At 42.1% G+C, this 17,928-nt stretch overlaps 1 protein-coding gene across 1 annotated transcript in view; it reads left to right on the top strand.

The window, feature by feature from the left end:
• The window catches only part of LOC125433186 (arf-GAP with SH3 domain, ANK repeat and PH domain-containing protein 2-like), a 50,074-nt gene extending 34,366 nt beyond the window's left edge, over nucleotides 1-15,708 (top strand). The window contains exons 19-28 of the mRNA XM_048497622.1: nucleotides 4,061-4,176; nucleotides 4,712-4,779; nucleotides 5,642-5,749; nucleotides 7,086-7,323; nucleotides 8,883-9,044; nucleotides 12,565-12,628; nucleotides 13,226-13,272; nucleotides 14,364-14,491; nucleotides 15,226-15,348; nucleotides 15,555-15,708. Coding sequence (XP_048353579.1) covers nucleotides 4,061-4,176; nucleotides 4,712-4,779; nucleotides 5,642-5,749; nucleotides 7,086-7,323; nucleotides 8,883-9,044; nucleotides 12,565-12,628; nucleotides 13,226-13,272; nucleotides 14,364-14,491; nucleotides 15,226-15,348; nucleotides 15,555-15,629 — 1,129 coding nt within the window. The 3' untranslated portion in view covers nucleotides 15,630-15,708. The remainder of the gene's footprint in view (nucleotides 1-4,060; nucleotides 4,177-4,711; nucleotides 4,780-5,641; nucleotides 5,750-7,085; nucleotides 7,324-8,882; nucleotides 9,045-12,564; nucleotides 12,629-13,225; nucleotides 13,273-14,363; nucleotides 14,492-15,225; nucleotides 15,349-15,554) is intronic.
• The last annotated feature ends 2,220 nt before the right edge of the window (nucleotides 15,709-17,928 follow it).

Here is a 17,928-nt window from a genome sequence, read left to right as displayed (position 1 = left end):
GTTAATTTTTTTAATAATCTGCTCTTTTTGTTGAGACTCAGTGTGAATATATTTGCTGTATTTATTGATGTATGCACTTGAAAGAAATGAATGAAGGCAAATGATGGATACTAGGCCAACACTGCTGTGGCCTAAAGAGCCCTTTCTTTGACACAGCAGCATTAGATCTTTAATATGGTCCCAGTATTTCTTTGCAACAAGGATTGTCCTGAAGCAATAGCTTTTTGGACTGACGAAGTCTCACCTCCATGCCAGAACATGGGACCCTCTGCAGCCACCATACCACCCTCCATTGTAGAATTTAGTTATGTTTCTTCATCCAACAAACCTTGGAATTCTGGCAGAATTCTGGCTTTGTGTTCTAGCACAGTTGCTTTCTCTGATGACTCACAGCTCAGTGTGTGAATCTACTCCATTTAAAAACTTCGTGCCTAAGGTGATACAAAAATAATGGGTTGGATCCTGCAAACTTGTGATGTCATCAGAAATCTAATGCCACGGATGGGGGTTGTATCCCACAAATCAGTTCCACAAGCAGTGATGCTTTTCTCCAGCAAAGGAGCTTTCCTCTGACACAACAGCCTCTTGAGGCTGATGAAGACTTCTTACATCAGAGGAAAATGCCACTGCTAACAAAATGGATTTGTGATCTCACAAATCTTTATCTATTGTTATTCCTATGTTGTGCCCACAACTTGCAAAGCATACTCTATATGCATAGGGTTGGACTGTGTCACTAGGCAATTAGTTGGGACCAATTAGTCTCAGATCCCAATCTGATACAGCACCCCAGCTAAGAAGGAAAAACAAGAGAGAATCTCAAATAAAACAATATTTATTGCCCTAACAAGATACAAGGCTAGGAAGAAACTAGAACTGTAAAGGAAAGCAAAATTATAAACAACATTGCTCTCCCTTGCTGCCGAACTGGAGACGAATGGGGAAATAAAGGATGAAAGGAAAAACATAGACCTTTTTTGCACGGTCAAAATGCCCTGGGGTAGATCCAGGATCTTACATGCTGCTGCACTTTCCCCCCTGTTTCTGATTCTGCATGGCTCCCTGGTTCTTTCCAGGAGTTAAGGCAGGGTCGGTGCGTTATGCCCCAGCTGTTTCCGCATGAGCCCAGGGCTTTTCCATCTGTACCGTGAGCTCTTCCGCAATCTCTTCCGTGCATGTGTGGACAACCTCTGTTTTCCACATTCTGATTGGCTGATTCTCCCCCCATTCACTTTCACTAGTTTAGTTTTAAATTACTGTGAACCCAAAACTCCTTCCATGTTGATAAGAGACATGGCTTTCATTGCAGTGGAAAAAAACACAGAAGGGGAAACCGTGGATTTTAGACAGGGGGCTGGAGGGTGGAAGGTGCCGATCCTCTCAAATGCAAAAGGATTTTAGACAGAGGGGCGGGTGTGCAGGGTGCCCATCCTCTCAAGCATACAAGGATTTTAGACAGGGGGGAGGGTGTGCAGGGCACCTATCCTTCCAAACGCACAAGGATTTTAGACAGAGGGGAGGGTGTGCAGGTGTTGATTCTGTCAGACACCTGTTGATTGGTGGGGTGGGCCAGAGCAGCGAAGCAGGAAAAATGGCCCTGGTTCTGCTGCCATGGTGTTGGCACTGCAGCAGAAGCACACAGGGGCAAGTAGAGTCACACAGGGACATTTCAAAAGAACCTCCAACTTGGCAGGTTTTGAAAGTCACGGGGAAAAGGGGAAATGGCTGTGCAACTCCAGGGCAGACACTGTGCAGCTTCGGGGACCGTGCAGAATTCCCAGCTGCACAGGGATATTCCCTGGGCTAACATCAGTACAATTTTGCTGTGAAAAAACAGTCATACACTGCCTGAAAAGTCCATTGTGCTGAAGTCTGAGGCATGAGGAGGAAAAGCTGGTCCAGGCCAGGGAATTTCCCGGTTGAAGGAACAATCCAGAATCAAAACCAACTATGCAGTTGAAGATCCAAGCAAGGGATAAAGATCCAGGAGCCAAAGGAAGGGATTCAGGAATTCAGCAAAAAGATGAAGGTCCAGGAAATAAACCAGCTACACAATTGGAGAAAAAGGCTCAGATGCAGAAACAACTACAAAGTTTGGGAGCTCATGAGTTCCTAGTTATAGGTTTGCAAAAGTGTGGTGCCGGAGGATAAATATCTAGCTGGAAATGGAATTCCATATATGAGCATACAATACAGTACAACAATTAAGGTGAAGTGGTTGAGTAACCCCAATAACTACTGTGGACAGGCTGGGGGTGCACCACAAAGGATAAGCTGTGGCTTGATGATTTTATGTTGGAAAGATATAGTAAGAGGGATTCTTACGTGACGATTGTCCAGCAAATATGAGTCCGTTACTACTGAGTGTGAGGGAGGCTATGAACAATGCGCTGTGTGAAGCATTCTAACAGAGCTACTCTCATATGAGAGCATCCACAGTGATTCCTGATAGCTCAGGGGCTCCTGAGTTGATATCAAGATGGATTATTTTTATCTAGCTTTATGGCAGCTAAGTCAAAGGATATTCTGGGGTGTGCAAATATAGGGATTCCTATGGAGTGAGAGTGACCTTGTTCACAACAGTGTGCTAAAAGATTCATGATGTCTTACTCAAACATTCAAGTCATCATGAGATTGTGCAGTAATCCAATGATTAACCTGATTTTGGTCCAGGCTGACAGCCACCAGATGTGTGGCACACAGTTTTGTATCTCCTGAGACCCCAATAGCCCCTAATATATGCACTCATGTAATCAGAAGGTTAACTTACAGAGGCAGTGAAAGAACAATAGAAACTATGACACAAGTATGTGGCAGTGGTGGGGGTGGAGGAATTAAACTTATCTGTAGCAACAATTCCCTCAAATGATATGAAATCTAAATGCTGCAATGAAGCCATGCCACCACAGCTTTTTCTCTTGAAGCTCTAACACTACTGGTAAGGTTTGGGTCTTCCTTCATCTGAGCAGTCATTGATTCTATAAGATGAAGTTGCAAGGAACACAATGAAGTTGCAAGGAACACATATCTATCCTTTGGCTGCTCAGTGTTGTGATAGCTGAACAATATAGTTGGAGTGTAAATGTTAGCAAGGAAAAACTGTTTGTGGACACTTGCCCCATTATATGATGGCTCAAGAGGGGGTGCCAAAGGGGATACCAGACTGCTTCCCCCATCTCTCCCTTTCCTTAACTAGAAGGGCTAACTTTCCTTCCTTCCTTCCTTCCTTCCTTCCTTCCTTCCTTCCTTCCTTCCTTCCTTCCTTCCTTCCTTCCTTCCTTCCTTCCTTCCTTCCTTCCTTCCTTCCTTCCTTCCTTCCTTCCTTCCTTCCTTCCTTCCTTCCTTCCTTCCTTCCTTCCTTCCTTCCTTCCCCAGTAGCAATGAAACGTAGTGTGGCAACCTGGTCCTGCCTAATAAGACTTTGCAAAGTCAAGAATTTGAGAATCCATATTAAGCATGTACAGTTTGCTATATCATATTTCAAGTTGTCTAGACTCTAGAGGATGCAGAAGGAGATCTGTCAGCACATTCAGACAGCTCCCTGACCCAGGTCAGATAGGACAGTACAAGGAACAGGCAGAGACAGCAAAGTTTGTTCCAGCAGGAAGGCTTTTTTATCTTGCAGCTCAAGAAAGAAATCAACACTGAACAAACTCCACCAACTCATCTCACACACACATTATGCTACCTCCCCATATTTATACACTTGTGGTTTTCTGCCAGATTGCAAACACTCTCCTGCACCTGGCTGCTGACGTCAAGTCTTATCTTATCTCTACATCTATGCTCAGGGTCAGTCTGCCTCCATGTGTGCAGTAAATGTCTCTTACTAACAAGATCACTAGGCACTCTTGCTGGAGGGTGGGCAGGAGTGACAGAGGCAGGGGCAAGGTAGTGGCAAAAGAGGAAGGGGCTGCCACCTGATGTAATGATATCACATCTCATTATAGTCAGTTCTGGCCCTTCTGCATATTTAGTACCTACCAGAGAAACCAGATCATTGTGTTGCCTTTCTGAAAAAGGAATATTCCAGCATAGCTAATAATTATCTCTCATTCAGTGGGAGTCTGTTGAAGCAGACATCAAAGGGAAACACTCCTCTTCATTACTGCAGCCTTCATAATAAACCGGAATGCATTAAACTCCTTCTACGAGCCAAAGCCAACATTGCAATCAGTAAGTGGCTATTAAATTTTTAAAAATGTATTTGATTGAGACAGGGGAAAACCTGGTTATTTAGGTTCTTATCCTATTTCACTAAATCATTGGACAAAGCAATAACAAGGAGCTGCACATACCCAATTTCCCATCAACAAGTGGTATAAGGAGCTCAATCTTGCCTACTCTAGGTACAGGATGGGGTGAATCTGATGTCATATTTATATTCCTTTGGCCTTTTTCTTTGCCCACACATCTTATTTACAGTCAAAGTATTGGTTTGCTAGTATGAAAACCATTTGTGTGGCCATACTCTTCAAAAGTTAACTCAGGTGGACTTTTTGTCAAATGTAGGTCCTACATAGTGCAATCTTAGGCTGAGTTACTCCACTGATTTCAATGGGCGAAATCTGGAGAAACTTTGCGCAGTGTAAGTGCACCAGTGTCTTTCTTCAATCCAAAACTAATTGTCAGTATGATTACATCAAGTGCACTAAATCTGTGACAGTTATCAGATATCACAAAAACTAGTAATATTGTTATTTCTCAACAGCTAATGAAGCTGGAGATACGGCCCTTGACATTGCTAGGAAGATGAATTATGCTGTGTGTGAAGATCTGGTAAGAGATCAGATGTTTTTCTCACCTTGGAAGCTTGAATTAAGATCATGAAGTAGTTGTTTTTCTACTGTTGTATCTGTATTCTAAGACCAGGTAGGGGGAAGGCAAAATTCAAGTGCTTAGGATTTTCTGTCTTTTCAGAATCAACATTCATTCATTGTTCACATGTTCACTTTGTGTGTGTCCAACCATAGTCTCCAGAGCAAATTGGACTTCTAGCTGTATATAACATTTCAAACTGTGTCCTGCAAACTGGGATACTTCCCCCAGAAGTATCACCAGCCTGGATGAAATCAAAATGTACATGTTTTGATGTGATTATTGTGGAGGCCCATAAACTCTTCTCAGAAAGAATAGCATTCTCTGCCTCCACATTCAAAGCCTGGAGAACATTCAAAACATTTGGGTGCATGAGATGAATTGCACAAATTCCTCTCTCTGTGTCTCTCTGTTTTAAAAGATGCCAATTCCTGTAAATAAATCTAAATTATGCAGGAGAAAGAGACAACCTGCTGTGTGCCTTCTCTCCCTCCCTTTTTTATGCGGGAGGTGGGGATTTTGCCCTGGGGCTGGGTACGGGGGCACAGCACCCCAGACAAGCCTCAGGCGCCATTTTTTGGGTGCTTGACAACTGGTTGCAACTTAACAGCACCTTACACACACACCCTGTGCCATCAAGGAACAGTTTTGGGTGCTGAGATTATAGTTGTGGAAATCACGTCTGCCTGGTTTTTGAGACTTCCCATTTCCCAAAAGTAAGCCTTAATGGAGAACAGCTAATGTGGGTTTTGGGGATTGCTTTGGAATGTCCTCTCCGAACTCTAAGATCATGAACTGAAGTGATGTCTTCCCTATATTCCAGCTATTTCAGGCTCAAAATGATCAGTTCAATATGCGGGCTCACGTAGAATACGAATGGCGACTGGGCCAAGAGGACATATATGAAAGTGATGATGATCTGGATGAGAAGGTGAGAGCCCAGCATTTCAGATGTATTTTAGTGGGCTGAAGCTTATCTGTTATTTCCCATGCAGAGGCGTGGCAAGGAGGGAAAGTGCCCAGTGAATCGGTGCGTCTTCCACCCCTGGCCTGGAACACCACACCACACCCCCGGAACACCCCCACCACGCCCCTGGAACACCCTCCCACACCCCCACAGGGGTGCGCACCCGGTTCATCGCCCCCCTGTCCCCTTGGAGCTACATCTCTATTCCCATGTCTCCCTTAGAACAGAATCAGCACTTTTCCAACACATGATTGATCCCTTAAAGTCAGATGACTGTTCTGGCAGAATTCTGTTCTATTCTGTTCTGGCAAAACTATATGAACATTTCTGCGAACTGAAAGGAGCCCAAATATTGTATCCAGATAGTTCAAGACCACAATAATGGATAGAGTTAAGTGTATTTAAGCTCATACATTTCTTCCCTAGAGTGCAGGAGTGAAGGTCTAGTTACCAATTAGGAAAGGCCTTGGGAACACACTGTTTAGAATTTTTCTTTTCTTTGAGACAGTTACTTTTATTATTAAAAGGTAGGATAATGAGTAAGATATTTGCAAGATGCTTTAAAGGTATTGTGAGCTGGTCATCCTTGTTAATGAAGTCGTCATTCATTAATTTTGCAGCTGGTTAGTCAGGTATCCATTTTGTATTAAATGCCTCCTTTTCATGTGTTTTTCTTACAAGGTTACAAGATTCAACTGGAACAGTATTTATTCTTCTCCCTTGTTTATGACCAAGTCTCTGAACACTTTAAGCATCTCTTTTTTTTCCCAAATCTTCTTTGGCAATGGCACAAAAATCTTGCTAATAATGAAGAGCCACTTTATGAGATTTGAAAGATGAAAATTTTGCTGATCAGTCCTGAAGAAATTTTAGCTACCCAACTGTTATTTATTTGGTTCTTTTATCAAATTGGTTCCATAATAGACTAAAATGAGACATTGGCTGTTGTGATTAGTGTCATATTTGACAGGACCATGGAGGTGGTAGAGAAGAGACTTCCTTACTTCTCTATGTATTGTGTACATACAGCCAAGTAGACCTTCCATATTCTCAGGCAGTGTACCACTGAATCCTAGATTCTGGGGGGGAAGTAAAAGGCTGTTACTTTCACTACCTGGCTTGTATGTGTCCCAGAAATATTTAACTGGCCACTAGAAATATCTAACTGGCCACTAGTGGAATCTTTATATTATATTCTTTATATTGTCCCCGTTGTCTTCTCTTGGCAGAGTTTCTTATACTTGCCAACTGCTTTCTCCCAGCATGCAATTAATACAGCCTGTTCTTTTATTTGTTTCAGCTCAGTCCTGTAAACAGAGATCGTATACTGCGACCTCAAAGCTGCTATAATCCACTAGGAACAGCCTCTCAGGTGTGGAGAAACACTGCTGAATTTCCAAAGGGATCCAGTCGGGCACTGAAATGCAATGACATGTATGCTGTCCCACGTGCTTCTGCCTCTAGTACTGTTGCAAAAGCAGTCTCCCCTGTTTCTGCTTGTACTGGACCACCTCTGCCACCCCGCAATGTACCTAAAGGTAGGATTGCCCATTGCTGCCCCACTTCATTGTACTTTCTGTATCTCTAACTTATAGTATTATAATGACATCAGAATGTATTGCTACATGTTCTTTCATGTTTTTCCCATTGTACCTAAATACATAGAATTGGGAGAGATCACAAGGGCCATCTAATCCAAGCCCCTGCCATGCAGGAACATACAATCAAAGCACTCCCTATAGAAGGCCATTCAGCCTTTGTTTAAAAACCTCCAAAAAGGAAACTGCACCACCCTCCAAGGTAGTGTATTCCACTGTTGAACAGCCCTTACAGATATTGTCTGGAATGAGAATCTCTTAATATCTGAGACTCCATGGTGTGTGATGTGTAGACATTCATTTGTGATGAGGTTGACATGCATTTTCTAGAAAGATGCTTAGATTTATTAAGATATTTATGCCCCGAATTTCTTTCCCAAGGGGATCCAAAGTGGCTAACAACATTCTTCTCTCCTCCATTTTATTCTCACAAGAATCAAACAAATAATAAACAAATAAATGAACAAATAAATGAAACAAACAAATAAATGAACACAGCAGGGGCAAATCAGGTGTTTGGACTGATTGACTAGTCTTATTATTTTTACATTTTTGTAATGATTTATTGATCTATTAATATGGTTATTTATTTATTTTTAAAAATCTAAACATCTAAAGATATGTAGGAGCAGGGAAGCCACGGGCAATAGAAATGTTACGGCAGGATAAGAAGTAGGTAGAAGTAGGCAAGGGGGAAGCGTGCAAAGCAGCATGGGGGAGGGGGTAAGACTAGGCAGGCTGACTGCAGGTAGAGTGAAGAGGTCCAGGGCAAAGCTGTGCCCACTGACAAATCTGTCCCGCTCTGGCAGCGAAGCAAAATTAAAATCATGCTATAAGTGGATTTGCTTGCAACGGAGAGTGGAAAGTAAAAGCAAGGTTAGAGGAAATATGTGTGTACAAGAAATCTTGCCACAACAGACATTTGTCTCCACCACACAGCAGCCAGTGTGACTGGCCTAAGATTACTCAGCAAACTTCCATGGCAGGTGAGGATTTTTGAGCTTGGGTCTCCCAGATTCTTGTCTGATACTTTATTCACCACTCATATCTATTTACTGTTCCTCAAGGAGACAGTTTAACATGGATTTCTGAGAACTAGACAAGAAGGAGCAGCAAAGATAAATGAGTTCACACAGGTAGTTTTCCTTAATTTAAAACAGGGAGCAAAACACCACTGTTGGTATTGTTAATTCTCTTGTTGGTAGTTGGTAGTGCTACTTCTCTGAAAGTTTCACTTTCAGGTACAAAGACTGTCATGGAAGTGACTATGCTACTGTCGATTAGTACAATATCGTGAACACAACTTACATGTAGCATAAAACTAAATATGCTCTAGGAGGCATGGAATGTTGAGGAAAGATGAGAATCAGTTAAAGGAGGGGAGAGGAAATTAGCCTAGAAGGAAAGTTTCATGAGTTGAATGAGATTCCTAGTTTATTTCTTCCACTCTGATTTGTCATAGACTTAGTAAAAATATAATCAATGAATTTATTTTTCAGCACCCAGCTTTCCACCTCCACTGCCCCCAGTGAGCTGGTCAGATTGTCCTACAAATACAGCAGCTAGGAAGGTTTTACCGCCACCTCTGGCCATTCGACATAAAAGGACCTCCTCAGAGCCTGCCCCCTGTACACCACTGAACAACACCAGTCTGGCTGAAGGTAAGGGAAATCACTGGATCCATTAAGTTGTTAGGAATATTATTTTAGGGTTGGAGGAACATGAAACATTTTAACAGCTAACATTTAATGGCATAGTACAAAGATTTAAAATAAAATACAAAAAATTTAAATACAAAGCAAAATTAAGATTGTTTGTTTATAACCATGCATAAAAATCTGGCCATTTGCTCTAGAGCAGGGGTAGGGAACCTGCGGCTCTCCAGATGTTCAGGAACTACAATTCCCATCAGCCCCTACCAGCATGGCCAATTGGCCATGCTGGTAGGGGCTGATGGGAATTGTAGTTCCTGAACATCTGGAGAGCCGCAGGTTCCCTACCCCTGCTCTAGAGCATCGCTGGATTCGTTGTTTAACAGATAAACTGTCTTCTGCTGTCTTCAGCACTCTAAGCCCATCAATTAGGTTGAGAGGAACTTTGTTCTGGCCCAGTTATGAAGGGGGCAATAGCACAGAACATGGTGTACAGTTTCTGCACTTTTCAGTGTGCAGATGCAAAAATGCTCGCTATAGGGTGTTTTAGAGCCTCTTCCATCTGTCAAAGAAGAAGAAAGCACACTGCATCTGGCCAAAGTAATGGCCCATCGGTGCTCTGGATCAGAAAGAGCTAACAAATATCTGGCCACGCCTAGGCAACCATATGGGAAGCCAAGGGAGACGGGAGAGCAGAACTTTTTTGCATGAGCCATCAATTCCTGATATTCTAATTCAAAAAGTGGAGATTTTATAGTGGAGAACATCCCATTGGGAGGGAGCATGGCTATAGCATAGGGAAGTAGGCCCATGAACATGAAACATGAGAAGTTGTCTATTACCAGTTCAGACTAGTGATCCAACTTGCTGTCTACTCTGGCAGTAACTCTCCAAGATCATGAAAGATCTCTCCCTGCCATGGGATTCTTTTCACTAAGGATGCCATTGGTCACATCTTGGTCTTTGAGCAAACAAAGCATGTTCTTCCAACGCATATTATTTCTGTCCCGTTGTCCTCAAACAGCCTTTGAAGCAGCCAGTTTTTTAATCAACTATGATTTAACCCCCACCCCCACCCTCCATTCAATGTGTGCCCATGACCCGTGTACAATCATAGTCCACAGCAAGTATAACTTCAACACATTCTAGATAAGTGTAACATTTCTGTACTGCAATATGAATGCTCAGGAAATGCAGCATTTTACAGCAGCATTGCAGTGAAGGCACAGTGGCCCCTTCCGCACACGTAAAATAATGCGTTTTCAAACCACTTTCACAACTGTTTGCAAGTGGATTTTGCCATTCCGGACAGCTTCAAAGAGCACTGAAAGCAGTTTGAAAGTGCATTATTCTGCATGGGCGGAATGAGCCAGTGGTTGCGTGCAACAAATGAATGGGAAAATGCATTTACTGCACATAAATAATTGGGTGCATTGGAAGGGCCTTCATACAGTGAAGGCCCTTCATACTTGGTACACATATAAATCCTGATGTTAGAAAAAGATCACATGCAAATTGCCTAATCTGATCATATTTATATTCTGAGTAAACCTGTGAGGGAGAAATACAGTCCAAAGATGAATTCTTCTTATACGAGCGGTAAGATCACTCAGGATGCTATTGTTTTGAAATCTCGGGTACCGTTCTCGGTATATGGAAATGGTGCTTTGTTCTTGCTTTCACTATTCCTCTCTGATCCAACTTTTGGGCCATTTCACACAACTTTTAACATATTATGGTTATTTGTTATGGGTTAGAAGTTGAGCGTTTAGTGCAGTGGTGGGATTCAAAAAATTTAGTAACAGGTTCCAGTGGTGGGGGGATTCAAACAGTGGCGTAGCGCCAATAGGGCTGGGCGGGGCATGACGGGGGCGTGGCCAGGCATGACGAGCCAGAGCATTCCTGGGCAGGGCTGTGGCAAAGACGCAGGGCGCGCGTGCCCCAGGTGCAGTTCCCCTTCGCCCCGTCTCTAGATTCAAATAATGACTGTTTAAAGTATTAAAAAAGCAATATACCAATTTTAAATAATAACCTAAGTAAGGAGAGAAACCAAAAACTGTTTACAATTGTTAACATATTACAAACATATCTAATTGTCTATCTCTCTCAACCCCTCCAACTAAAACATCCTATATTGCCTCCCTCCTTCCCATATTTCCCTCCCTCCCTACTTTCTACTTCCCCTTCAGATTCCTATAACTACTTTATCTATTCCACTTGAAAGAAAACTAACAGAGGGAGAGATCCAAAATCCTTAATCTAAAAGAGTAGTTTAAACTCCTCTCTTCCCAATATAAATTTAAAGGGGGAAAAAGAAAATGAAAAATCTTTACCTATAATATTTTCCCAATCTTTATACCAACGAACAAAAAAAATAGAATTACTATATATTGTATTATTTCATACAGTTCATACACACATGGGAGGTGCCATGGGGGCAGGGGGGGCGCAGGGGACCCTGGGGGGGCGATTTTGCATCCCCCACTTGACGAGATTTGTTGTACCCAGGGACATAGATTACCCCCTTGTCCCTAGAATCATAGAGTTGCAATGGGCCATACAGGCTGTCTGCTCAAAGATATATAGATGATGATTTGTGCTGTTATTTTCTTTTTCCATTAAATTAGATTGGGGACTATTTTTGGTTAGGAAAACTGTATGTATGGCTGGGTGAAGTTTAAATTCTCTCAACTCTAGAGATATTATCCAGGTTTGGGGAAACTGCAATGTCACATACTTTGTCCCTTAATGTCAACCTTCTACTAAAAAAGCAAAGATATGTTATTTTTGGCTCCTTGTTTTGAATTGGTGGCTGTTTCAAAATTGAATACATAAGAAAACATAGAAATGATGTGATGAAGATTTATCTGAAACAGAGTTGGGCTGCCATTCTGTAGTTTGTCATGTGGGTTGACTCCTTATAGATGCACTGTATATTTTTACATTTATACTGTTTATTTGTGTATTGACACATATTATTGGTATACTGAATATTGTTTACAATTATATACTTTTACATGGGCAGGCCAGTCAGGGGAGGTGAATTCCCCTCTGGAGGTAGTGCAGGATTATGCCAGCAGATTTGCCCTCCCAGGGGCATTTGTGCCTTCAGAGGGGCAAATTGGCCTCCAGAGGCCATTGGGTTTCCATGCACCAGCATAATCTCTGGTGGCTTATCTCTATTCTTGGCTATGGGGGATTCATAGGTGAGGGTTTTAAAAAACTTTTTCAGGCTTCCTGCACTGCAGGAAAGCCCTTTGGAGTGGGCAGAGCAATGCCAGTGGCAGCATCCCTGCCCATCTGACAGTGCTGCATTGTGGCTTCAGATGATGTTTCCAGTTTGCAGCTTACAATACACTCCTATCTTTGCTATACCTTCTTGTACTGATATATTTTGTTTTTGCTTCACAAATATGCCATCTCTTAAATGATTGTCTCTCTTCATGAACTCCTGGCTGGTTGGTTCCTGTTTATAATCTCATATCTTCTTTGAGCGACTTCCTGGGCCAATAGTGTTGTCTCTTACTAGATTCTAGGTCATTCTTGCCACCAAGATGCCACTCTCCAGACAGTGCCTCTCCTAAGAGCTTGAGGTAAGAATTATGTTTATTTATTTGACAAGGAACTAGCAGGTGCCCTACTCTCTTTTGGGATTGGACGGCGGGATATCTGTTTGTGTATCTCTGAATTAAAAGTAGAAAATGGGGAGGGTGTTAACATACGATGCTTAAATCCATTCTTCCATCATTATTATTTTGGTACTCTCACCTGACATAATAGGAGAGTACCCTACTCAATGTAACGATCCTCAATGTAAGTGTGACTGCCATTTTGTGCGATAGGTGTGACTGCCATTTTTCAGCTTCACTGTGTACAAACACATAGCCTCAAAAAGTTGGCTTTCTAATTGTATATACCAAAGTTGAAAATTATGGATGTTGCCTTAATGCATACAAAATGGCAACCACATTATTGAGAGGATTCCCCCCAAGTGTGATCTCCTTTCACATGGTTGGATAGTCAAAATTATAATGGAATACAGCTGCAAAAAAGGTGATTGCCACAACAAATATCTTTCTTTCACTCACTTATCAGTTTGCATGAGAATCTGAATGATAGCAGTTAATCACGCACCGTGGGGTTTTCAAATTGATTAATCTCCCCCTCCCCCCTCCCATTATTTCCTCTAGCTCTGAGTCTTCTGGTCTTTCTGAAAGTGTGGATTCCTGGAAGAAATGTAAGACTGCTTTTAGTACTGAAAACATACAGGCATGACTCAATTTTATTTGGAGGCCCAGATATTTTACCTTGTGATAGTGCTTATATTGCATAAACATCCAATATTTTGTTTCTAGAAAAGTTGTGCTTTCATGAGCCCTCCGGGGGTAGGGCAGTTTATCAAATCGAATGAATGAATAAATAAATAAATAAACAAACAAACAAATAAACAAATAATAATAAGAAGAGTTTGGATTTATATCCCCCCTTTCTCTCCTGCAGGAGATTCAAAGGGGCTTACAATCTCCTTGCCCTTCCCCCCTCACAACAAGCACCCTGTGAGGTATGTGGGGCTGAGAGAGCTCCAAGAAGCTGTGACTCACCCAAGGTCACCCAGCTGGCGTGTGTGGGAGTGTACAGGCTAATCTGAATTCCCCAGATAAGCCTCCACAGCTCAGGTGGCAGAGCTGGGAATCAAACCTGGTTCCTCCAGATTAGATACACGAGCTCTTAACCTCCTACGCCACTGCTGCTCCAAATAAACAAATAAACCCTGTTTGAGCAAGAGTCATAGAATCCTATAGGTAGACAGTGTTTATTACTTTTGTGGGAATAGCACTGGCTGATTTTATGCATCTTTTAAAAAGTTATTTTTTTAAAATGTTGAGGTAGCTTTGCTGGTGTCTGTCTCATCAAAGGCATCAAACTTAATAAACATAAAAGTGCAAGCATTAGCAAAGCTGCTTCCTATGTCTTGTCAGGGGTGGAGCGAGGGGGAACTGCGCCCAGGGCATACCTGCGTCCTGTGCCCCTGCCTGCCCCGCCTCATCTCAGAACGCTCCAGCTTCAGTGGGTGCCCAGTGCATTGAGCCCCACCCTGCCCCCTTGGCGCTACGCCACTGGGTCTTGTTCCGATCATTTCATACATTCTTGTTTCCATTAGAGATCTTTTAAGAGGTATGTATTTCCCCCTCTTTTAAAAAGAACCTCCCTACTCTTGCTTGTACTGGGAGTTTGCATATTATAATTTTCTAATTCATTTATTTATTCTTAAAAAGCATTCAGAAGTTCCTACAAAGATGTCACTTTACAAATCTGTTTATATTGCAGCTTCCTTGAAGAAAGCAGAGAGTTTTACTGAAACAAAGCAACGAACTAGGGAGAGCCACCAGGATTCTCCCTTCTCACCTGAATCACCACATGATCTTCCGCCACCCCTGCCCAGAAGGGAAAGTTCAGTATGTTAATAAACTAGATTTCCATTGCCTAACCATGTAGTTTCATGCTTCTTTCAACGTTCTTTTAGCTTTTAGCATTCTTTTAGAAAGGACTGCCTTTCCTAGACTTATCTCTGTCCCTATTCAAGGACTCCTGGAGATACAGTAATCAGGTTAACAGAAACCTTATAAGGATTGGAGGTCAAATTATTGTAGAAAAGTGGCTTTGTATTATTCTATTTTATTTACCCTTTCTCCTTTGGGACATTGTGTTTTCATCCATTCCTAACCATTGCACTACTCTGAAATAAGAGCTGGTCAGTATAATATTTTCACAATGGCTAGTGACATTGTTGGAATGAATCTTTTCCTCCTGGCTGCCCATAGCAATGATCAGAATTCACAAAGGAAGCTGGAAACATTATGTAAAGAGTTTCCTTATTTTTTATTGGCCATCATTTATGTGGATCAGGACTCATGATAGTCACTACATGATAGCTACAAGTCACATGGTAACATTTTCATGATAGGTGAAGCTTCACTGATTGAATTGTTGTCAATATATTATTTTACATATCCCTTAATAGGTACTATTTAGTTCAGTTTGCTAGGGGCACATAATGAGAATAACAGATATTATCTCTATACTATACACATTCCTTTCATGCTGTAAGTCTTGTGCATGTATGACAAGTCTTATGAACTATTGTGACACCCATACACTCTTGGCATTATTGCCTGATGTTGATTTTCAGAATAAGATTGGTCTTCGTCGGGTCAAAGCCCTGTATGACTGCCAAGCAGACCACGAAGATGAGCTAACCTTCCAAGCTGGAGAAATAATCATTGTAGATGGGCAGGAGGATCCCAACTGGTGGGTAAGTAAACTCTTCACTGCATCGTTACTGGGGGATTTTCATCTGTGCAGTGGACATTACCTTATCCATTCCTATTCAGACAGAGGACTACTTGATACTTCTGACTGTTGTGTTTGTACTCATTGTGCAATTCTTTTGACTCTCTCTTTGTTAAGTAGCCTTAGTATCTCTCTCTCTCTCTCTCTCTCTCTCTTTCTTTTAAACAGTGTGGCTGGATTGAAGGGCAGCCTCAGAGGAAAGGTGTCTTCCCAGCACCATTTGTTGACCCACGATATGAATAGAAGAATACCCATGCTAGCTCCTCCCATGCACAGAACTGTTATATTGTCAGCACTGGTGATGCCAACAAATGTTATCGTCTACAAGTTAACAGAATTGCATGCTGAACCAAGAGTCAGACTGCTTGGTGGTAAAAATGCTTGGTGGTGCAATCAACATCATCTTCACTTTTTTGTGCAAAATATCAATTCATTTCAATAATTTCAGTGAAACAGCATTGTACTCAAAATGTATCATCTACTGGAAATACTCACTGGCATTGTTCATGCACATCTGCAGTGGTATGAAAGCTGCTTCTTCATGGTGCCATGCATGATGGTTATAGCAAAGTGTCTGTCTCCATCCATGTGCATCTAGCATTCAGTGATATATGTCTGTTCTGCCTGATCATCAGTTTCCCTCCCAGTAGTTCCTCCAATGCCCTGACCTGGATAGACTAGGTTAGTCTGATCGCATCAGGTCACTATAAGTCAAATGTGAATTGATGGCAAAAAAGGGTCTCCCTATGGATTCAGCAGTATTTTGGTGGGGTTCACTTCTTGTAATTTACAGTCATAAGGCCAGAAGGAGCATGAAAGCTACCAACTTCTTCCTCTGAGGCAGGGATTCTACCAGTTTGAACTGCTCACTGCTTAACCCACACAATCCAGAGTATTGTGTGCTAGAGAAAGAGCGCAGGAATGAAAACATAGTATGCCTCAAGAAAGTACCTTGAGCTCCAGCTGACAAACAAGCGAGCCAGACTATAACAGAACATATTGTCCTTCCTAATTCCCAGACTTTCTGAACAAGTAATTCTAGGATAAATTCTTCTTGAACCCCAATATAATAACCAAACAACCGCTGAAGGAAAACCCATCCCTTAGGTCTTTCTCCTCAACTCAGCAATTAAGTTTAATTTCCAGTTTCTAGTGTCCAGAAAGAAACTACCTCTTGGTTTGGGGAGTGAGGAAAAAACTTGCCTGACTTATTTGGAGGGCACATCAGGTATCAAAACAATAAACAAGGTATCTTCTCATTTCTGAAAATATATCCAACTTCCCCATGGTACCAATAAGGTTATTTTCTTCCATAGGGACTGGGAGATTATTCTAGAACAGTGGCTCTCAACCTTCCTAATCCCATGACCCTTTAATACAGCTCCTCATGTTGTGGCGACCCCTAAACATAAAATTATTTGTGTCTTGGTTCCTAAGACCATTGGAAATATGTGTTTTCTGATGGTCTTAGGTGACCCCTGTGAAAGGGTCGTTCGACCCTGTATGAGCCTGTGATGTCGTTCTGGCCTTTCGGTAGCTTTGCATGCCAGATAACGCCTGCCAACTTCTCCAGCAGGCTTTCTCCCAGGCTTCCAAAGAAATAATCTCCTCGGTAGGAGTTTCCTCCTCTAGACAAAATAAAACAAGACAAGAAAGCTCCCGGCTACAAGATGTTAAGAAAGTCCAATAGCCTTTTTATTCAGGAACCAAGGAAGTCTCCTCGGGTAATCAAGAGAGACTGGATCATAATTTCAAGAATCCAAACCTCCGAGCATGTTTTCAGCCTTGTTGTCCTGATCAGTTATCTGCTCTCCCTAGCCCACAGCTGGTGCTTGTTATATCACTCTCAGGTGTTTACATTCCAGTAAATACCCTCCTCTCCTCCAGGCAACGCCCCAACTGGTAGTGCTCAAGGCTACTATACAACTCCTACATAAAGACCCCCAAAGGGGTCGTGACCCACAGGTTGAGAACTGCTGTTCTAGAACGTTACAGGTTTTGACTTCTCCAGTTCTGGGGTCCCTAGGCAAGTGAGAGGAAATGATGGAGATGAATTTCCAGCACTGGAAGTAAGTACTGTCACCTACTGGTGAAAGACAAAACTGCAATTTCCTTTAAAAAACACACATTCGTTTCTAAAGGGTTAGCAATGTTTATTTATTTTACTTATTTATTTATAAACTGCCTTTCTGCTGAGACTGAAGACCAATTACATACTGGAAAACAAAGCAAAAGCTTGAGCCATCGAATGAACAATGCAACAGGACTAGGATTAGAAAAATTAGAAAAAAGGCAATAGAACTAGGATTGGTGGTGGCAGTGCTGTCAAGTCACAACCGACATATGGCCACTCAGTGGGGGGTTTAAGGCAGGAGACTTCCAGAGGTGGTTTGCCACTGCCTGCCTTTGTGTGGACTGAGAGAGTTCTGAGAGAACTGTGACTGGCTCAAGGTCACCCTGCAGGCTTAATGTGGAAGAGTGGGGAATCGAACCTAGTTCTCCAGATTAGAGTCCACTGTTCATGTGAAGAAGCACAGAATCA

The sequence above is a fragment of the Sphaerodactylus townsendi genome, linkage group LG05 (genome assembly GCF_021028975.2).
Source record: "Sphaerodactylus townsendi isolate TG3544 linkage group LG05, MPM_Stown_v2.3, whole genome shotgun sequence".
NCBI classification, from domain to species: Eukaryota; Metazoa; Chordata; class Lepidosauria; order Squamata; family Sphaerodactylidae; genus Sphaerodactylus; species Sphaerodactylus townsendi.
The sequence above is the reverse complement of the archived record's forward strand: the minus strand, read 5'-3'. Positions and strand labels throughout refer to the sequence as shown.